Source organism: Carya illinoinensis, chromosome 13 (genome assembly GCF_018687715.1).
Source record: "Carya illinoinensis cultivar Pawnee chromosome 13, C.illinoinensisPawnee_v1, whole genome shotgun sequence".
Taxonomy (NCBI): domain Eukaryota; kingdom Viridiplantae; phylum Streptophyta; class Magnoliopsida; order Fagales; family Juglandaceae; genus Carya; species Carya illinoinensis.
The window spans coordinates 11144998-11166242 of record NC_056764.1 but is presented as its reverse complement, the minus strand read 5'-3'; the positions used below and the strand labels follow the sequence as shown (position 1 = coordinate 11166242).

At 35.1% G+C, this 21245-nt stretch overlaps 2 protein-coding genes across 5 annotated transcripts; both read right to left on the bottom strand.

Moving 5' to 3' along the window:
- Window positions 1-2006: 2006 nt before the first annotated feature.
- On the bottom strand, window positions 2007-9362 carry LOC122292060 (ras-related protein RABE1c-like). Of its 2 annotated transcripts, none has more exons than XM_043100255.1 (9): window positions 9225-9362; window positions 8821-8951; window positions 4905-4977; window positions 4708-4808; window positions 3041-3106; window positions 2864-2961; window positions 2607-2669; window positions 2432-2524; window positions 2007-2307 (listed from the first exon to the last, which is right to left on the bottom strand). In XM_043100255.1, exons 2-9 carry the CDS (start codon window positions 8891-8893, stop codon window positions 2224-2226), a joined length of 651 nt encoding a protein of 216 aa, XP_042956189.1. In that variant the 5' UTR covers window positions 8894-8951; window positions 9225-9362; the 3' UTR covers window positions 2007-2223. The 2 variants fall into 2 exon arrangements, with proteins under 2 accessions (XP_042956189.1, XP_042956188.1); XM_043100254.1 differs by lacking the exon at window positions 9225-9362 and adding an exon at window positions 9058-9218.
- Window positions 9363-18502: 9140 nt separating this feature from the next.
- Window positions 18503-20977, bottom strand: LOC122290820 (40S ribosomal protein S15a-1-like). 3 transcript variants are annotated; one of them, XM_043098482.1, is made up of 4 exons: window positions 20820-20977; window positions 20218-20365; window positions 19964-20124; window positions 18503-18770 (listed from the first exon to the last, which is right to left on the bottom strand). In XM_043098482.1, exons 2-4 carry the CDS (start codon window positions 20348-20350, stop codon window positions 18672-18674), a joined length of 393 nt encoding a protein of 130 aa, XP_042954416.1. In that variant the 5' UTR covers window positions 20351-20365; window positions 20820-20977; the 3' UTR covers window positions 18503-18671. The 3 variants fall into 3 exon arrangements, with proteins under 3 accessions (XP_042954416.1, XP_042954417.1, XP_042954418.1); XM_043098483.1 differs by lacking the exon at window positions 20820-20977 and adding an exon at window positions 20652-20791; XM_043098484.1 differs by lacking the exon at window positions 20820-20977 and adding an exon at window positions 20568-20590.
- Between the last annotated feature and the right edge of the window lie 268 nt (window positions 20978-21245).

Here is a 21245-nt window from a genome sequence, read left to right as displayed (position 1 = left end):
ATTAATTAATTGGTGGTGTCTTAGATTTATTATTATGTTGATCATCTTCAACGTTCCATGGGCTTCTCGTCGTTTTTATTTATTTATTATTTTTTTTTTTTTGGTGTAATTTTCGTATTTTTGTGTATTGGTATGGGATTATATAAAAATAAGTAAGTATAAATTTTAGGTTTATAAATGTTGCGTAAGTCATTTATAAAAAAAAAAAAAAAAGTAATTTTATTGAAAACTAATCTTTTTATATATTTTTATGGTATGTTCTATTTTTATAAAAAATATACACAAGACTCGTACAATTTGAATTTGTACAAATAATTACATCTAGATAAATTACCATTTTACAAAGGGATTCTTTTATGAATAGTGAAATGGAGTTTTCAGATTGCTGCCATGGTTTCATGCTTTTCGTGCCTCCTTCCATTCATGCATTCTAGTATTTTTTTTTTTTTTATTCTGATTCTGTTTTCTCAAGTTGAATTGCCATTATAGATAGGGGTGTGACTAGTTTAGTATTAGACAAAATTTAGGATCGAACTGGTTATGTATTGGTTAAGTATTTTTAAAAATTGATTACGTACCGATTACTTCCTTAAGTTGATACGTCTAATTTTATCGGTTTTGGTCTGATTTAATCCAATTTTTAGATTTTAATAAAATGCATGTTCAATATTTACGGAAATGGAATGGAGAGGTTGTAATCCAAATTTCCTTGTGTACAGCACACTTGTGAGTAATTTGAGAAATACTGGAAAACTTTCTGAAGCTCATGATGTAATAAAACAAAGGGTGGAAAAGCGGCAGTATATTCATCTTCTCTCGAAGTTCAAGAAATATAATAGATGCTAAAGCAGCAGAATATTTATTGGGAGATTATTCTCTTGTAACATAACTGATTCAATTCATCCAACTCAGTTGACACCATGTACTCTCAGCTGTTATCATAAAAGCAAATGATTAATTAAATTAATTTATTATTTATCAATTTTATGATTTATTAATTTTATTTTTATGTATTTTTTCTCGATCCAAGTGGTTCTTACAATAAAATGTTATTAATATATATATTTTATGTTTAAAGGATATGATTAATTAAATTTTCATGTTTAAGATTAAATTTTTATTTTATAATTATAACAATATTATCTTATATATAATTATTATTTATAATATTATATATTATATATAAAAATTATATATAATATAAAAAAATATTATATATAATATTTAAAAAAAATTAAATACATATTAAATGAAACCAGTCCAATCCGGTCCTACAAAGCCTAGAACGGGAACCGGACCGGTTCCAACGGACCGGTTCCAACTGACCGGTTCCAACATGTGTTCCTATCTGTTTTCTAGGTTTTTTTTACACCCCTAGTTATAGATTGAATTATATTTAGCCCACGTTTAAACAATATTTCAGAAAATAGAAAATGTAATAAAATAGTTTGTAAATAGTAATAAAATATTTTGAGTTAAATATATTTTATTGAGTTTTGAGAAATGAGAGAAAAAAAATTGAGTAAAAATATTATAAAGTTTAAATATTATTTGAATATAATTTTTTAGTATTATTTTATTTTAAAATTTGAAATAGCAGTATTGCCTTTTAAACAAATTAAAAATTTGAAATTGAAAATATTTTATATTTAAATGATATTTACATGTGAATGAAATATCCAATAATATCTTAGAATGCGAATGAAATATATAATAATATCTTAGAACACTTGTGTTTCCAAACTAGCTCGCTCTTAAAGTTTGGACAAGATCTCTAAAATCCAAATACGTTTAATTGTTGTTTCCAAGATTCATGACAGAGGTTAACCAACGGTCAAATTTTTTTTTCCCTGAGATTATAAGGGCACCTGCTCAAAAACTCTTCTTTATGTGCCTCTTCAAGTGGCAAATTTATCTCATCGAAATGTTTTTGAAAAAAAAAAAAAAAAAAAAAACTATAAAACAAATGAAGCTGCTTATGTCCCACGCAAATGAAGGAAAAGGGGTAGAAAACAAATAAAGCTGTTGATTGCCAGAAAATACACATCCAAAGTTAGCAACAAAATAAACTCTCGAATATGAAAAACTACTCTTCACACACTAAAACAAAAAAGAATTTGAGTCAGAAAAATTACAAGCACCCATCACATTGCTATCACAATTAGTTTTTTGTTTTTCAGAAGAGTGTCGACCTCCATTATGTGTGCTGAAACAATCGGATTCTTAAGACCCACAGCAAGCCGATTTTTGGGAAGCTTGGCCACCTCCAGCTGCCTGGTCTGCTTGATTCATATTAATGGTCGTAGGCTGCAACGATACAACCATACCAACACTTTAAAACAAAAAAGGGATACCTGTAGGTGATCGCTAATAATATCAATGTATTTCTTTTTCTTCATTCTTATTCAATACAAGGCAGGAATTTTTGTACCTCAGCCCTATTGTCAGTGTCTGCAAGCCTTTGCTTTATATCCCTTGCTATGGAAAAGAAAACTTGTTCCACATTTAGATTTGTCTTTGCACTCTGCAATGAATAGCATATTTCAGTACCAGCCAGTACCTGCCATCCTTACAAACCAGCTTCTGTAATCAGTTGCATTACTCACAGTTTCAAAGAATTTGATACCATACTCGTCAGCAAGTGCTTGGCCCTTGGAAGTAGGCACAGCCTACAAAAAAATATATTTAAAATACAATGACCTACAAATGCATGAGAGAGAGAGAGAGAGAGAGAGAGAGAGAGATTGCAATGGTCAATAATCAAAAGACTACAAAAGTAGGTAATCTTTTCTCATCCCTAAGCAAAAATAAATTTTATTTGAATAGGTTTCATTCAGTAGGAATACAACATAAACGAACATACCCTCTTGCTTTCATCCATGTCAGCCTTGTTCCCAACCAGTATCTTGTTAACGTTATCTGAAGCATGCTGTTCAATGTTGCGAATCCAATTTCTGATGTCTGCAAATAAATGAATTTTTTCAATCAGTGCAAGGAAATGAGTGGGAGAGAGAAGGGATCAGAGGAAGGAAAAAAATACTGTTGAACGATGATTCATCAGTCACATCATAGACCAGCAAAATGCCCATGGCTCCACGATAATAAGCTGAAAATGGTGAAAATAATCAGAAGAAAAAGGAAGTAACAGTGGTAATAAGGTGAAAAATATTGATCTATGGAAGTAACTGCGGCAGTACAAAACAATTAAGGACAATAAAATACGCAAAAACAGCAGTACAAGAATTATCAGCAGACCTCCCAGTGCTAAGGTCAAAATAGTCGAGTTAGCGGTGTCTAGTTGATGGAGATTGTATAGTGATCTATGCACTTCAACTACATGGGAATACTTGATGGAGATCACCAGAATCCCTTAGATGGTTCCATGGGCTGAATGCCAAAGATAATTTGGCATTTCAAAACTAACGTATAAAATAAGGGCATAACACTGCCATTTTATTTGGAACATCTTTTCAAAGATGAAGACAAGCCAAGAGACCATCAATCTGCCAAGCTCAGGTTGGTTGTCGAATGGTAGAGCTTGGCTCAAGCACGGAACAAACCACACAGGATGAACTTGAAATTAGCTGAAAGGCTTACATTCAACACATAAGTTAGTGATCCACTCCGGAACTCTGTTGCATATTATAATATTAACCCTGGGTAAAGGCAGGCCCATGAGGCCGATTCAAGTTTACAGCAAACAATTTCCAAAGAGCAACCTCTCTTTTGTATTTACTTTATATATAACATTTACTCTCAAGGTGCAGCCTTGTAGTCAAAAGGCAGATTTGGGATCTGCAGTAGACTCAGATATCCTGAGGTTGACTCCGCACTGAGAGTTTTCCTACATTACCTGATCCAGGGTTCTGGCACATGGGGTTCGGTATTCAGGGTTTACTCCTCCTCAGGGGTAAGGGCCCTACCTTGTTGAGGTTTCATGCCAACAAAAATTATTCTTTTCCTAAAAAAATAGGAGTTCTCTTATATACATCCTGTGTACTAGGGTTGCCTCCTTGGCACATTTTAAGGTTATCCTCTTACTTATTAAAAAACAAAATCTTTATGAAATTCAAGTACCAATCTTTAGATTATTTAATTATGGAGTAAAATGATTATTAAAAGTTATGGCAGCACCAAAATCCAACAATTGAACCACTGAGCCAGTTCAAAAGCTTGTGAGCCTAAATCTTTTTATGTTTGGACCTCTTGTTTTTCTAATTATTGAGCATTTCGACTGGTTCAGCTGGTTTCATCAAAATAACAACCAAGCGAAGTGAAGCTTTCTCTGGGGCCAAGCCCAAGATTGCATGTGGCTTCACTTATCGATAGGTGATCACTTTGTTCCAGGACCCAGTCTACCTTTCAAACAATTATTTTTAATTGGCACTAGGTGTCCAAGAAAAAAGTCCCGAGTAATCCTGGGGCGCACAAGCCCTTGGCAAGGATACCACTCAAACAGTATTTTTATTTCATTAAATTACATTTTTCAAAATGCAAGATAAATATGCTTATAAAATCAACTGGTTTCATCACAGAAACTCATCTATATGGACATGTAAGTGTAACAAATCGCCCATCTATCAACAGCCCTCGTTAAGTGATTTGAGTAACAAAACGTAATGACCAGATTACCAAATTGTCTAGAGTGAGACACCTTTCTGTAATATAAAAATGCTTGCAAGGGAAATATAAGGAAAAAAAAATTACCAGTCGTGATTGTTCGGAACCGTTCCTGACCAGCTGTATCCCATATTTGCAGCTTGATTCGTTTTCCATCAAGCTCAATAGTTCTTATCTTAAAGTCAATGCTGCGTACAGAAGAATGACAGTGAGATAGGTAAGATTTTACAAGAACCCAACACTAAATGCTGCACTTCAACTCCAATGTCCAAAGAATAGGATACCCAATGGTGGTGATGAAACTAGTGGTGAAGGAACCATCTGAGAATCGTAAAAGAAGGCAACTCTTACCCACACCTGTAGAAGTAAACGACATGAATCGTCAAAACCTCCTCGGTCAAATCTTAGGTGCACAACATTCATAATCTAAAAGTAATTTTTTTATAGGTTAATCTAAAAATATATTAATGAGATAGATAATTTCAGAGCCCAAGACACATTCGCTAATTATGAATATGGTAAATCCCAAAAGACTGAAACTTTGCTGATATGCTCCCCAGAAATATGGAATACAAATTGATATACCTTGAGCAAATGTCTCCACATTAACAGGTTGAAATACAAAAAAGCATCAACCAAATTGCCAACTCATTAACAGATCAAATGATCTCCAACATCAACTCAACTAGATAGCATAAGCATCTCCACACAAATGTAAAGCTTCTATAATAAGCCAAGAATATCGGAATCAATGGAAAAAAATTTTTTTTTTTTTTGATAGGTTATTGGAATCAATGGAAATTAACAGTGAAAACTCATCAGCATACCCAATCAAGGTCCACTTCAACATCACTTATTTTGTCTTGGTTATAATAATAATAATAATACTATAGCAATAACAACAATAACCATAAATAACAGCACTTTATTTGTCCCCAATATCATGATTAACACACACACACACACACACACACACAAAAACACAGAGAGAGAGAGAGAGAGAGAGAGAGAGAGAGAGAGAACAATGACAAAGAGGTCTAAGGATGTATCAAAAGCTACAAAAGAACTTCAAGATTTCTAGTGACTGATCACAAGTAGGTGGGGCAGCCTTTGCCAATTGAATTTCACTTGAAGGGTACACAATAAATTGAAAAATAAAATAAATATTCTGAATCAGTAGATTACCATGAACTACCCATCTTCAAATTTATGACTAGCAGTACTCCAAAGTAAGCTCCAGAGCCCATATAAACATTTAATTAGAACACATTGCTAAAATAAATGTAGGTCAACATAGCAAAGAACGGTGATTTGATCGCAATCGCAACCTTTGCATGCAACAGTCAAGAAGCCAACAAACACGAAAAATTTTGGTTTTTTGAGGATGACTGTAAGTTATGGTTGTTAGTACGTCAACGGTGATTCCTGATGGGTTTTGCTCGGGAGTTAGTGATTGAAACTAAACTATTTTCTATAGTGAGAGAAGGTGGTCTGGTCTGATCCGTATTATTGAGAGAGGTAGGAGGATCAAACAGGAGCTATTGCTGGGACTAGGCACTGCACAATGGTTAGGGAGAGACTTGGAGGAGTGTGCATCAGGTGGAAGTAAGGATTTTTACTTGTCAAGGAGGGAGGGTTATCGGAGTTTCATTGTGCAAAGATGCTCGAATAGCAGAGGTCGTTTCCTAGAGGTGACTGTGTTTACGGTGAGGGGGGACAAACTCGAGTTTTATTCTTATTCTAGAGGAGAAGAGGGGGGGGTGGCTGGAGAAGATTGAGTGAGGTGTTGTGGGGGAGGGTAGATGGATAGTGTTCTAACGAAGTAAGAGGGGTGTATGGAGTGGGGTTATTGAAAAATATCAGACAAGAATGGGAGGTCTTTTCTCTCTACACCAGGTTTAGTTTAGGAGAGGGGGCCAAGATCAAATTTTGGTACAACACTTGGTGTGCAAGTGGTGCCCTTAAGGATCTATTTCCGGCGCTTTTCAGGGTTGCAAGTGCTAAAGATGTTTCAGTGGCAAAAGTCATGGTGATGGTGGGGGAACAAATCTAGTAGAACATCAATTTTAGCAGGGTGGCCCAAGATTGGGAAATGGATGGTTTTGAAGCCTTGGAGACACAAGGCAGCTCGTTTTATAAGTCTCTATCACATGAGCTTTTTATTCTGTTTCCATGGAAAAAGATTTGGAGACACAAGGCGCCTCTCAAAGCAGCATTTTTTGTGTGGACAGCCTCCTTGGGTAAGATCCTTACAACGCATAATTTGAGAAAATGAAGGGTGATCATTGTAGATTGGTGTTGCATGTAGAAGAAGGGGGGCGAATCTGTGGATCATCTCCTACTACACAATGAGGTAGCTCAAGGGTTATGGAATGAGGTTTTTCCGCAGACTAGACTTGGATTGGGTTATGTCTGAAACAGTAGTGGCAGTCCTAGCTAGCTGGATAGATTTAAGAGGCAACAACCAAATCAAGGCTATATGGAAGATTATTCCTATTTGCATCATGTGGTGTGTGTGGAAGGAGCGCAGCGAACAAACATTCGAGGACAAAAATAGATCGATGAAGGAGCTGAAAGCTTTCTTTTTTAGAACCCTTTGTACTTGGGCCATTGCCGTTAATTTCAATGTCCAAGATTTTCATGATTTCCTTAATTCTATTGCTCCTACGTAGCTAGGACATTCTTTATACTGAACTTCGCCTTTGCCTATTCTTTTATTAATATACTTTCTTACTTATCGAGAAAAAAAAAAAAAAAAAGTGAAGGGCTTTCCATCTTTAAATGTAAATGAACCAATTTTAAATAATTAGTTAAATCCTCTGAGCCCCTCAAAGAAAATTGAGCGAAAGATAAGAACTATTACTGGAAAGACAAGATTGCCTAAATACTTTATCATCAAAACGTAATCTTTAACTAAAATACATCTCTCTTCCTCTACATCTAGACCTGTCGTCCTTTTGGTCACAGGACTTGGATTTGGTTCATATAAAGATCAAATTTGGCCAACTTATTTGTTGAATTTCCATTTTCCATCAATTTAATTCTTTTATCTAAATCCAATAATATAAGCCATTGAGTGTTAAAAGAAAATGCGTTAAATGATGCTGCATTTCATCTAAAAAATATTAGAAAAATAAATGTAGAAAGTTTCCAATTTTCACTCTGTCACATTGTACTAGCTTTAATTCTTTTGAGTCATTGGAAGTTGCTGTGATTATAAACCAAACCCACCATCCATTCCTCAAGGTGCAAGCCATCAGCACCTTCTATCAAATATGACGTCCTTTAACATTTTTTTTTCTTTTTTACATTTAATGTTAATCAATCTCCTAATTTACAAAGAAGCATATTGACAACAAATTGAAACTTCAACGAATAAATTGACCAGATTTGAACTTCAGTATCAAAATTCCAGCAAACCTAAATCTGTGGCACTTACCCTATAAAGAGAAAGGGATTAACTTAGAGGTCATTGGCATAAACACAAAAATATTTTTTTTTTATATCCGTGGGCGTCCGGACCAGCTTGCGCACACATCGACTAATCCCATGGGTCCCTGAATTTAACGGCTAAGTAAACCTTCAATGGCCCTGAGAGGACTCGAACTAGTGACCAACGGGGAGCAAACCCCCCAAGGCCTGACCAACTGAGCTACCCCTCAGGGTTGTATAAACACATAAATATTGCAAAATACCTACAGCAAACACCCCGAAAAGTATGTCTATGTACATTTTACAAAAAAATAAAATAAAATAATGATGATGATAAATCGTGAGAACCTTAATTTAAAGAAATTATTTGGGCATATTTGGAATAAAAAATAACATTCTTCAAATTCCAAAATAGTATTTTTTGGCTAATTCACGTAATTTCCTTTAAATCCTCAAAATTCTAACACCTAAAAGCTCAAAAATCAGGTCAGAACAAGTTTAAAACAAAACCAAGTTAGATCCACACAAATACCGCATCACAATGTCCAGTATTTGTAAACCTCGACAGAAACAAAAAAATTCCAAATTCCATAATCCAAAAAATTATAAACAGAACAAATCAAGCCAAGCCAAACCGCTTGCAAGCTAGAATGCAGTAATTTTTTTTTTTTTTCCGAACGATAAAACAGTATACGTTCTCAAATAATCCCTTCGATTCTCGGGAAAACGAGAGAGAAAACAGAAGGAAAAATGCTCTAAGTTACATACCGCTGTCACCGATCAATAGGAGCTTTATTAGGTAATCGTAATCGGCCCGAGCCCTTGCCGGTGGAGCAGCCATTTGAGTAATAATTAAAAATTAATATCAAAATAGAAAGCCCTACAAATAATTTACCTCCCTGCAAGCAAAGGAGAAAACGAACAAAATAAAAACAAAAATTCTATACTAAAAGCATAGAAAATACAATGAGAACCAGAAAAATCACAATTAGCAAGAACAAATACCAGATCGGAGAAATAGAGAAGGGGAGGGAGGAAGAGAAAGAGAACGAGTTTTCCCGAGAGAACGTGGGAGAGAGTGGTCTCCGAGAGGTCAAAAGTGAAGGAGCAAAGAGCTATAAGAGAGAGAGAGAGAGAGAGAGAGAGAGAGAGAGAGAGAGAGCTTGGGTTACCCTTTGAAGCACCTCCGATTATGGTGGGGGTCGCTAAAATGCGCACTCTTCCTTACCTCTTTCTTTCGCCTTGTGTAGGCGTGCGCTATCCCCTCCCCCGTGCATCTTAGTGCCTCCTTCAATGAACAGACTCCCAGCCAACCTTAGCATGACATCTGTGAAACAGTTGTAAAGTTTTCCTATCTTGCCAAGTGTCATCTTTCAAACGGCAGGTGAGATATAGGCCTAGAAATTATCAAGTGGTGATGCATGTAGGTTATCAAAACTTAGTGTGTGAGTTGGCATCCTAATCATCGCAATCAGGTACCACTTTTTTCAAAGCTTTAAGTTACAACTGTCAGATGGTTGTGAGGGAACGTAGCATAGAAAAATCTTTGTTGGTTCATGGATCAGAGCCGCCCACTAAATTAATTTGTTTATCAAAAGGAGATAAAATTTATTTAAAAATTTAAATTTTTACGCACCCAGCACATTGTTAATAACTTAATGTTAAAAAATTTCACATTAATTATAATAAAAATTTATTGATGTTTTAATTTTTTTAAATTATAATGAATTTCAGTATAAATTATGTGCTAACATGCCAACTTATGTGTAACAAAACTTCACATTTTTTTTTTATATTCTACCGCGTCTTAAGTATTTTTTATATCAATCATTTAAATATTTAAATTAAGATAAAAGCTAATAATATTTCTTATAAATAAATATTTTATAAATCATCTCCTCCTATTATTGTTTTAGACACAAAATGATTCAATTAAAATAAATTTATAAAGTAACGTGACTTGATATGATATATCCGATTGTTAAAAAAAAATTATTGTAATGTATCACATGAAATTATGTAAATTTATAAATTTATTTTTATAAAATCTTGTACGACTCGTCGTCTTTTTGAACAAGATAGTTATGAATTAATTCGAGGGAATGATTTTAAGGGTGTGATGACATAAAGTAATATGATTATCTAATTAAGAGTTTTAGCTGTGTTTGGTTGCCAAGCCTACATTAACCTATTTCAAACTAATTATTGATGGGATCACTACTTTTTTAGCTTCCTATAAAAAAATTTAAATACATCTCAATATATTTCATATATTCAAACATAAATTTAATATATTTTTACATTCAAATACATCTAAGTAGGATCTATAAAATACTACTATTCGCAAATAAACTCAAATCATCTTAGATCACCTTAACATATCCAAATACAATCTTGAAATCACATGGATATATATGGAGCAAGTGTAGGGTTTCCTCACATGGAATGGAGATGGGAATTACCATGTTTCTGGAAACAATTTCAAAGACTGCCTGGGACAACTAAATTGACCAGGTTGGCCACAGGCAGTACTGGATGTTTTTTCCAAACAAAATTAAATAGCTAGGACGTGGTCTGAGGTATACCAAGTCAGTTTGGAATTACCTGTATATAATAATAATCTGTCCGAGCTTATGTGTATTTAATAAATTAAAAATATGGTTAGTTTTTCATTCTGCCCCTTTTGGACCAGATCGAGCAACTTGTCTTTCTCTTTCATTTAGATTTGCTATCCTTGGATGGTATGTTACTACTGCCAAATCAGTTGCTGCTTGATCCAAGAATATTCATGTTTTAACTCCCTAAACCCAAAGGCTTTTGTTCTTGTAATCTTGCTCACCCAAAAAGCTGAAAAAAGATCCAAACTTTGAACATTAGTTGACCTGATTGATTCAAGTGCGTATGTATTGCCCCTAGTGACTGACTATGTGGTCTCCACTCACAAATGCAACGCTAAAAGAGATTCAAAACCGAGATGCATGTCCGTACCGATACCAACACCTAATATGGGACTCCACACTATGTATCGTACGTAAACAGTGTCTTTATTGATCTATTTATGCACTAAGATGTATAGATGTGTATTCATCCTCTTGGGGCCCCTTGTCACATTATATTTCCTGATCAGACAACCACAATCAAACTGTAATAAACAATGGCTCATGGTTTGTTGCTTTGTGACGGTCAGCTGATGATGATGATCTGCAATCTATATTTTGAGCCGCACAAATTTTTTAAGATAGTGATACGCACATACATGCATCCACACACACACATATATATGGCTTTGCTCAATGCATTGTCCACTTGCACTATGGGAGACCAACTACCTTAAATTATTTTGTGGGGACGTCGTATAAAGAGAATCTAGGAAGGAGGCTTAATTGGATATCATTTTATCCTACGAGTGGAGGATTGGTGATGTAGGCTATCCATCATTATCATTATTAAGTAGAGTGTCCGGTACACTCTATCATCCTGGTCCGGTGTAGTATCCAATACACTCTATCATCCAGTTCCATTTCGCTTCAAATTCCAATCATTTCAGTTACGTTTCAACTATTCCAATCAAATTATGACAATTTCGGCCAGAATTGGGCGTTTCGGTCTCTATTCCATTTCGGGCTGGTTTTGTGATTTTCTTGTATTTAGATGACATTTTTATAAATTTTAAATCCAAATTGTATTTAATTAATTCTAAAATATAAAATGTATTTATATAATTTTAATTTTTTATAACTTTAAATATATCATCTCATTCTTTTTTTAAAAAAATATCATTATTTTTAATAATTTATTTATTCTTTTTTTTTTTTGTCTCAACTCAAGTTTGTAATTTTTTCAACATATATTCATTTTATAAATCTCCAATTCTTCCATACATATCCACATATACATGATATACACTTACATATATATGTATTTATTCTATAAGTTATTAGTTTATATATACATATAAATATTTATATATAATATATAATTAATGCTGAAACGGTACTAGTACCAAAATATTTCGTTCCAGTGCCTAACTGAAACGGTCACCAGAACGGTATTCAAAACTTTGGTTTGGATTGTAATTTTGGACTTGTAGTTAGTTTTATAATTTTTATAGATATTGTGATTTTAACATTTATATAAAATTATACTAAATTTAATCATGTCAAACCAATTAACTTTTGGTCTATTCAATCCATTTATATAAACAGATTGACATAACACAATTCGTTATGTTAATGGATCATGTTAGGATTTGATATTTTGACATGTAAACTTAACGAGTCAAGTTCGGGTTTACCCATATGGTATATATACATGCTTTTATATAATACAAATATGATCTGTTAACACAATTTGACGCCCCTACTCCCAACCTCCAGCCCAACCTAAAACTTGTATATATATATTCATTACCAAAATAACATTGTTTTAATAACTTTTTTTTTTTTTAAAAGGCCAAAATGGCATCATTTTTGGGGGAGGGGGGCTTTAAGTTTAGGGTCCCCAATCGACAGCTCTCTCTCTCTCTCTCTCTCTCTCTCTCTCTCTCTCTCTCTCTCTCTCTCTCTCTCTCTCTCTCTCTCTCTCTCTCTCTCTCTCTCTCTCTCTCTCTCTCTCTCTCTCTCTCTCTCTCCTTTTTGCACCCTACACCACTGGCCTCTCATAGTCGCTGCGGAAGTGCGATGAAAATCCTCTCATATGATCCTCTAGCATAGCCGCATATGTATTGTGTTTTGGTTTTTTCTTTTTCCTAGTTTTGGTTTTTGATGTGAGTTTGTTGTGCATTTGAGATGGTTTTGTAAATTTTTTTGAAATTTTGTATATTTTTTCAATTGCAATAGTGGTGGGTGGTTGTGGATGGGAAGAAAGGTTGAGGGGTCCACCCTCGCCACCAAGCACAAGGACGAAGGGCCCCACCATCAGGATGCCGAGCTAGATTGCGGAGGTGGGCTGCGGCCTGCGGGAAGGGGTTGACTCTACCTGGGGGCACCTTTATTTCTCTCATATGTACTAATCGCAGTTATTTATAAAGGAGCCAATGTTCTTTGAATAAAGATATCAATCGAGCTTCATTACGATTTGAAATAATCTATACATCAGCTGGTTTAGCAAACCCACACCCCACACTCTAAATGGCAAAGCGGGTTCACTAACAAGTGAACTGATTTTGCAGCACAGTTCCATCAGAAGCAAGAAACAGCGATTTCCCCCTCTTCTTTCACTCTTCTACAGCTCCCTCTCCCTTCTTTGGCTCTTTGATGTGATTTCCCCCAAAATCTTGTCTTGAATCATTTCCCCCAAAATCCTTCATCTCCCCGTGTTTCATCTCCCCCTCCCTTCATCCTCTTAACAGGTGATCAATTATGCCCTAATTGCAAATGGGTGAAGACAATTTTGATAGTCTTTCATTACCAAAAATAGAGAGAAGATGAAAAGGAAAGAGAAAATGAACTTAATTTTTAGCTTTAAAATAAAGTAATCCAAGGAGTTATGTGGATCACTGAAGAATTGTAGGGATACATGATTCAAAGAAGAAGTTTTGGGTTCTCAAGGAAAGCTTAACAAATCTCTCTCTCTCTCTCTATGTGTTCAAAACAATCAAAATTTTAATGTCTTAAAAAAGATGAGATGAAAACTTGAAAGAGAGTTTCAGAGAGAGAAACTCTCACTTCTCTCTAGAGTTTTAAAAAAGAAAACCTCCCAAGAGGGGCTCCTTCCTCCCTCCATCCTCCTCTTTATTTTTGTTTGTTTCTCCCGCAAGTGTTTTCATTTTCGATAGCTGAAAATAAAGCCTCGGTGATGGGTGTTTGTTTTTAGGGGATGTAGTGCCAAGACTCCATAAACAGAGGGAGAAGGGATACGGAAATTGCTGTTTCTCTATCTCTTCCCCTCCGATCGTGCATTTTTCTCTATATTATCTCTCTCTTTTCCTCTCTTGTTTTTAACTACTCATCAATGAAGGAAAATCAAGTGGTAGCTGAAAGGAAAAGTTTGGAATTTGATGGCCTCTGGCAACTCTCAGTGAGTGTGGCGATGTGGTGCAATAGGGAGGAGTCTTTGGTAAAGTGCTCCTACGAACGTGCATAGAGTACCTTGTTTCAGCTAAGGAAAATAGAGGAGGTAAGTTGCTGGGGAGCAGTCCGCTTTGGGCTAGCTCACGGCGGTGCAACCATGGTGGTTGAAGGGCTTGTCAGTGGCTAAGGCACGAGCAGTGCGGATTCAAGAGAGTTTTTGAAAACACAGTAGGGGCAGTGTGGATTCAAGGGAGAAAGTTGGAAGGCACGCATGATTGCTACTCTTGTGTAGGAAAAGGTGTAGGAAAACGTGGGTGATGTTGGTTAGAAAGTGGGTGTGGCGGCATAGGCTGGCCAAAAGTCCATCATGTCAGCCATTTTTTATGTTTTATGTTGTAATGTTTTACATGTAATTTATGTGGGCTATCGAAGAAGTGCGCCTAGGCTGCTTTCGGCGGTGCTTGAATTCCAGCATGAGCTATGGAGGAGAAGTGTGTTCTCTACACTTGCTTGGAGGGAGGGTGCCATATGGAGAGAGAGCAGCAGGAAAAGAAAGAAAAAAGAAAAAAGAGGAAGGGGCGGCAAAAATAATAGAGATGAAACCCTAAAGGGCCTTCCCACTTGCAAATAGGCTGGAGTTTTTTTGTTTGGGCTAGGCCCAAAGTGTTTTCTTTAGTCCATGTGTCTTTAGTATTTTTTGTGTATTGTGTGTTTTTTTTTTTAGTGGTTTTCATGTATTTTTGTATATTTAGTTTGTTATAGGTAGTTTTAGGAAATATTGTTTATAGGACCTAGGGTTCATAGGGTTTGTACTCCACTCCATAGGAGGGGGAGTTGTGTGGGATATCTTAGACGATGGTCTAAGATAGAATTTTGTCTCTCAGATGGTTAGTTTAAAGGCATGTCTCTCAAACGGTTAGTCTAGAGGCATTGGACAAGATCCTATCAGTCGCAAAGAAATTTGTGGATTGAAGAGCGAGAAAGTGTTAGAATTTGACTTATATTTTTTAGATTAAAAATTGTAATTGTTCATTTACTAAATGAATAAAATAATATTTCACTAAAAAAATAATAAAAAATAATTATAAAAAATAAAGTAGTCAAAATCTTCATTAGTTTGAACTTGAGTTTTACATAGTGGCCTCTTTACGAGATCACTTTGAGGCCCTTATTGCAGAGATTTCTTTCCAACAAATTCCCATCTATTTTTGTGATTTAATTTTAGCGTTATTAAGGGAAGAGGCGACGCGGGGTATTGGGCAGAGGAGGGGTGAATGCAGCATTGGATGAAAAAAGCCACGTAAAAAATAATAATAATAATAAAATTTAAATTAAAAAAAAGTCACATGAAATATGGGGTCTGGAGTGAATAGTAATTAATGTACAGTACCATATAGTACAAGATAGTACGAGTGCTGTTTCCACGTCTTTTTTACATGAGAAACAGCACGTTGATATGGGGAAAAAAATTAAAAATAAATAAATAAAATGATAGAATATTGGTAGAAATGCAAATTGCTAAAAAAAACTAAAACTCCCATTATAGATTATAAGTAATCATAAAGTGGATGGAAAAGGCATGGGCCAGCATTCAGCAAGTTAATGCTCCAAGCATATGCCGAAGAAGATCCTCTCCCCCCACAAAAGCTAAACATACGTACTTCATCCTTTTTCAAGTTTTAAAGCTCAGAAGCCTTCTCTTCACTCTTCCCTCTTCCACAAACAACCATCCATGGCCTTCATCTACGTTTCCCACTGCAGTCCAACGTGACAGTTCTCATGGCGTCTAGGACGGCATGCTGGGGCAAGATCAACGGCGACGATGCTGATTACGAAGACGAGGAAGATCATCATGATCATGGGAGGCAAATGAATCGCCGCCGTTGAAGTTGGAGAGACATGTTTGGTAGGTTTGGGCAACCAAGGACCCTTTGGCAATGCATCCTAGAATGCGATGATCATCATTTGTGGCTCAGGCTTTGTCTGTCAATCAAGATGGCTTTTGTGAGAATTAACCTTTCCTGTTTTTATCTCCAAAGCCTTAGATGAAACATAACAGCTAAAGCTGTATTGCTAAGAGCTCCTTATAAGCTTGCTTTGATTTTGTTTTTGTGCTGCTTTTTCAGTTGGCTGTCTTTATTTTATCATGTTCCATGGCGACTTCTTCATGTTTATTTTAACACGTTTTATATTAATCTATCTTCTGAGAAATATTCTTGTTTAATTAATTTGAAGAAAATATTACTCCACAAACAATATTCTTTAAAATTTTTGAGTTCGAATTCTAGAGCTTCAATCAAAAGAGATAGAGAATCAAAACGAGTTTTATTTAGAAGGATTTAGTTAGTAATTAAATATGAGTTTCGCTTTACATATCTATTTATTTTCTATTTTAATTGAGGTAGTCAAATGCTACTTTGTCATTAAGCTAGTTCGAACTCATGTAGAATTAAATAAATAGAGGTTGGGCGTGCTCTTAGTGTAATTGTACCTTCTTTTTTTTTCTTAAATATTTTTTAAACATTTTTAAATATTAAAAAAAACAAAAATTCACTATTAAAAAAATTAAAAAAAAAATCAAATACACCGAAGATAAAACTGAGGGAAAATCATATATAGGATAACTTAGCATTTTCGTATCTTTAGTTTGCCAAAAAATATAATAATAACACAAAAAATGCCTATTAAATATGAAATATTAAAATAATTTGTTTAAGTATAGCTGTTTTCTTCCCTTTTTAGAGAGAGAGAGAGAGATGGGCCTTTAATAATAGTCAATACTTTGTGTTGACGTGAATCGCACATATCATATAAATTGATAAAAAATCTTATTAGGATCTTCAAACGAATAATTATTTCCTCTTTTTTTTTTCTAAGTCTTTCTTTATGTTTTAAATTGAATATTATCTTATTTTACATTTAAGTATTATTATAAATCACTAAATCAGGTCATCGGTATCTTTTTGTTTTGAAGTTCTCTTCCGATTGATCTATTAAAGTGGTTGAGTAGTGAGATAATCTCAGATATTCTGTAAATAGTAATAAAAAATTAATGAAAAAATATTGAATAATAGTAAAAAATAATGATAAAATCCACTACCCAAACAGAGCCTAAAACAATTAGTTATTAATTCTTCAATTACATTTTGTTTATTATTGAAAAATAATTTTATCGACAGATCATTTCTCAAATCGGATTTATTTATTTATTTTTAATTTTCTATTTTGTTATAGAAATTCATATACACATTGAGATTTTCAATTAAAAGATTTTTTTTTTTTTAAATGGAGGAAGGTAAAAAAAAAAAAAAAGCTCTGCCTTGCGTGAAGGTTCCATTTTTTTTCATAACTAATACAAGATATTATCCATAAACGTAGAAAATGCAGGATTAATACGTACATTAGACTTTTGTTTTTCTTTTTTAAATAAAAAACCAAACTAGAAGTTTGGATGTTATTTAGTGTAAAGTCAATGGTCGCACTGGCAGACTATTTGCTGACGACTTGAGAAAATTCCCAATTTAATACCCATACTCGATATCTTCACCCTTTAAGCTTTCATACATTCAAATATTGGGCGAGAATACGCATTGAGGCGTGAAATTGTTTTGGTTGGGCACTATGTAGCCAGCCAAATACGTAGAACTGCACTAAGCATCTCATGCCGCAAGTGACAATTCGGTGTAGTGCTGGTGAGCCATATAGTCAAAGTAACTTTCCATTACTGTTGGACACAGACACATGACGTTACAATGTTACTTCAATAATAGAGCAATATGCTACTAGAAATCAACTTCATGTCAGCCATCATGCAACCAAACATCCTCATTATATACATGCAATGCAGACTCTGGAAATGGAACTACTGTTAATCAGAAGTCAATATAAGTTTCTAAATTCAGGACCCAGATCACCGGAGAGTCGGAGCCAAAGGTCGCAAGGAGCATGGTGCCGCAAAATATCGAGACCACACCTGCCCAGGAAGATTGTACCAATAGGCAAAGGTGTGAATGCGACGTTCGAAAACAGAGTACACCATGACATCAAGTCCAATTAGGAAGGATGGATTGTCCACCCTATAAAATGATCAAGGAATGAAAACATTGAAACCTATACTGGCAACTTCAAACCTCTACCCCCTCCCAACTCTGAAAAGACTCTTAACAGCTTGAGCAAGCCACGTACATCAAAAGAACAGTTTCTCATTATTGACTTCTCAGTCCAACAACCATCACATCACAGCTATGATAGTTAAACCCCCTGCTCCCCAACCACCTAAAAAAGTATGGCATAAGTTGTTGAATTGTGGCATTACTAAGATAAGATCGAGAGGAAACAAGAGTACTGAGTGGTGCAGAGATGAAAAAGGAAAAAAAAATTACTAGGTGACATTAATTCCAAACAATACTACCGAGGATGGAACAGCCAGCAACAAGACATAGCAAACTTGAGCAAAATCGCATTAAACTACAACAAAAGAGTTAAGTCGATGCAAACTAATACCAAATTTGGAACAAAACAAGTTCTTTCTAAATTTTTTTCTTTTCCTAAATAAAGAAACTGCTCTGCAGTACTCCATAATTCCAAAAAGGATATTTAAAGCTCTGCTTAATAAAAAAATCCAAGTACTTTGCCCCCAACATTCTTTCTCCTTGCTTCTTCGTGGTCCATTATTCCCGCAGATGTGGTCAGCACAATATATCCAAACTGCAAAAGTTATAAACCATGTAAGCAAACACAGTCTCTTGCTAAAAAAGTAATGCCCTTTGTTTTGTGAACAATAAATTGTAATGAACTCATTTAGTAAGGAATTAAACACATCCCATTATAGGTTCATGTAATATAACGTCCATCACATTATCTAAATGGTCACTTCAACAAATGCATGTGCTTCACACTAGGGTGGCAATATGTGACACAATCCATAAAACCAACACGAACTTGACACGAAATTAGAAGTTTGAGTTTGATATAGAAGGTTTGGGTCAAAACGAGTTGACCAGTTAAGACACAATTAATAAAGGGGTTGAAAAATATTGATATTTTTTGTTAATATGATGTCTTATTATTTATCTTTTTGAAATATTGTGACTACTAATAAATATAGATTTTAACTTTTATATGAAATTATGTTAATAAGATCAAATGGGTTATGCGGGTTAGTTCAAACTATTTACATGAAACAAGTTTAAAAGAGTCGTGCCAGAACTCGTGCAAACAAATTTCTAATTAATTATTAAACGGGTCAAAATGGATGACATAGCACGAACCATTTTTTAAATGGGTCATGTTAGGTTTTGAAAATATGACCCATTTAGCTTAACAAATCGAGTTAGGGTTGACCTATATAGTTAAATGTCTATGACTTGACACAACCTGCGAACACGAATTGCCATCCCTACTTCACACAAACAACAGCTCACAATCACTTCCCTTATCCAACCCCCCCACACACATGCCACAACATGAGAGATGGAGTCATTCATTTATGAGCCCGCGTCACCGCATCAGACCTCTCCAAACTTCTAAAAATCTCCAATTTGCACAGTAGAATTCATCGTATTAATTAGGCAAACAGCAACCATTTATGTGGCATATGATCCATGGGTTTTCGAACATTTAATTTTTCCAACAAAATATGCAAGATTATGCTACAAATTTAGAAAGAAAAAGATATGACCCCATGTTTTAGTTGCATCTCTTCCATCGTTATTCATTCTTTATTCATTTCTTAGAAATGATTTTGCTTGAGCATAGAGAGCAAGCAATCCCATTAATGGTAATATTTCAATTAAAAAACAAGTCTGATTATGGAAAAGATTCTCTATGTATGCTGAAATAATAATAATAATAATAACAACAACAGCAACAGCAACAGATAAGAAGGTATCAAGGCTAACCTGTCTTGAAGGAAGCAGCCGAGCAGTCCAGCCCTCAATCTCTTTGACACCAACATCAAAACGAGGACTTATAACACCACACTTGTTCAGCCTTCCATTCAATTCAACGACAATCTTGCCAGATCTGTGATCATCAACAAACTCAAATTCCCCAATATAACCTACAAGATCAGGTCAGAGTGACTTAAATTAGAACTCATCATACACGAAAAAGGGGAAAACATGAGAGGATAAATGAGTGCAATCGAACAAACCATGCTTCTGCATGACCAGCAGAAACTTGATAATCACTTTAGAGGACGGCCTAATCATGACCTGTCTTTTTCCAATCTTCTCAGCATTGTACATACTCTTGAGAGCATCATTCAACACACTGACTCTCACCATCGTCCCAAATTCAAGCTGCTCCAAAAGGTAGCACCCAAAATCGATTGATTAACAAAAAAAAAACACTTGATATTAACAACTCAATAAGCATTCACACAGTCTGCATCGAATACAACAACGAAATGTACGAAACCGAGCCGAATAAAACTATATCATCCATTCAGTAGGCAATCAACATGAAAAAGCCAAAATTATCTCCGTAGATGCTAGTTCTTACCAGCAGATTAATCAGTCAGTTGATGCACAAGATCAAATCTAACACAAACAAAGTGGTATTCGTTTTCCTTGATTTGTTACTCACCGAATCAAAGTCAGACTCAACCCCAAAGCATCAAAGTGATCTAGCTATTATAATATGATTTATCTTACAATTAGCAAAATAAAAATCGGAGAGAGAGAGAGAGAGAGAGAGAGAGAGAGAGAGAGAGACGGATCCAGTGAGTCTAAAGTTGGAAGAAGATAGGTTTACCTGAGAGCAGAGACAACGGCCGCTTCTGAGAGCTTGATGTTGAGTGTGGGAGTGAGGATGCAAGACAAATGGACTAGGGTTCAGGTTATGGTGGTTTTGTTTTGCGAAAGTATCCAAAGGGTTTGGGGGCCCTATACATATAAGAAAGCATTGGCGTTGGATTGGTAAGACTCAGGCCGGGCTAGAGCCTGGTACAACCTCACGGCATGGGCGATGGACCTGGACTTGACACGGGCCTGGTAGAAAAGAATATGTGGCAGGCACACCGATTAATCAATTGATGGGAAACTATAGCCCTATCCCAATATAAATGGACCGAGATTGAACTAGTTGAGTAAGAGCATTCACGTCCCGTTTTTTAAAATTTTTTTTTATAAATTCTCTCTCTTTACAATCATAACTACTTAGTGTTTTGCCTTTTTCCAT

Excerpts from the sequence above, each read along its gene's own strand:
- LOC122292060 (XM_043100255.1), bottom strand. The coding sequence starts at position 8,893 with ATGGCTGCTCCACCGGCAAGGGCTCGGGCCGATTACGATTACCTAATA. Across the intron at positions 4,809-4,904 it reads AGTTTCATCACCACCATTGG|CATTGACTTTAAGATAAGAA; the intron begins GTATCCTATTCT and ends TTCTGTACGCAG. Across the intron at positions 2,525-2,606 it reads GTATCAAATTCTTTGAAACT|AGTGCAAAGACAAATCTAAA; the intron begins GTGAGTAATGCA and ends TATTCATTGCAG.
- LOC122290820 (XM_043098482.1), bottom strand. The coding sequence starts at position 20,350 with ATGGTGAGAGTCAGTGTGTTGAATGATGCTCTCAAGAGTATGTACAAT. Across the intron at positions 20,125-20,217 it reads GCTGGTCATGCAGAAGCATG|GTTATATTGGGGAATTTGAG; the intron begins GTTTGTTCGATT and ends CTGATCTTGTAG. Across the intron at positions 18,771-19,963 it reads GGCTGCTTCCTTCAAGACAG|TTTGGATATATTGTGCTGAC; the intron begins GTTAGCCTTGAT and ends TAACTTTTGCAG.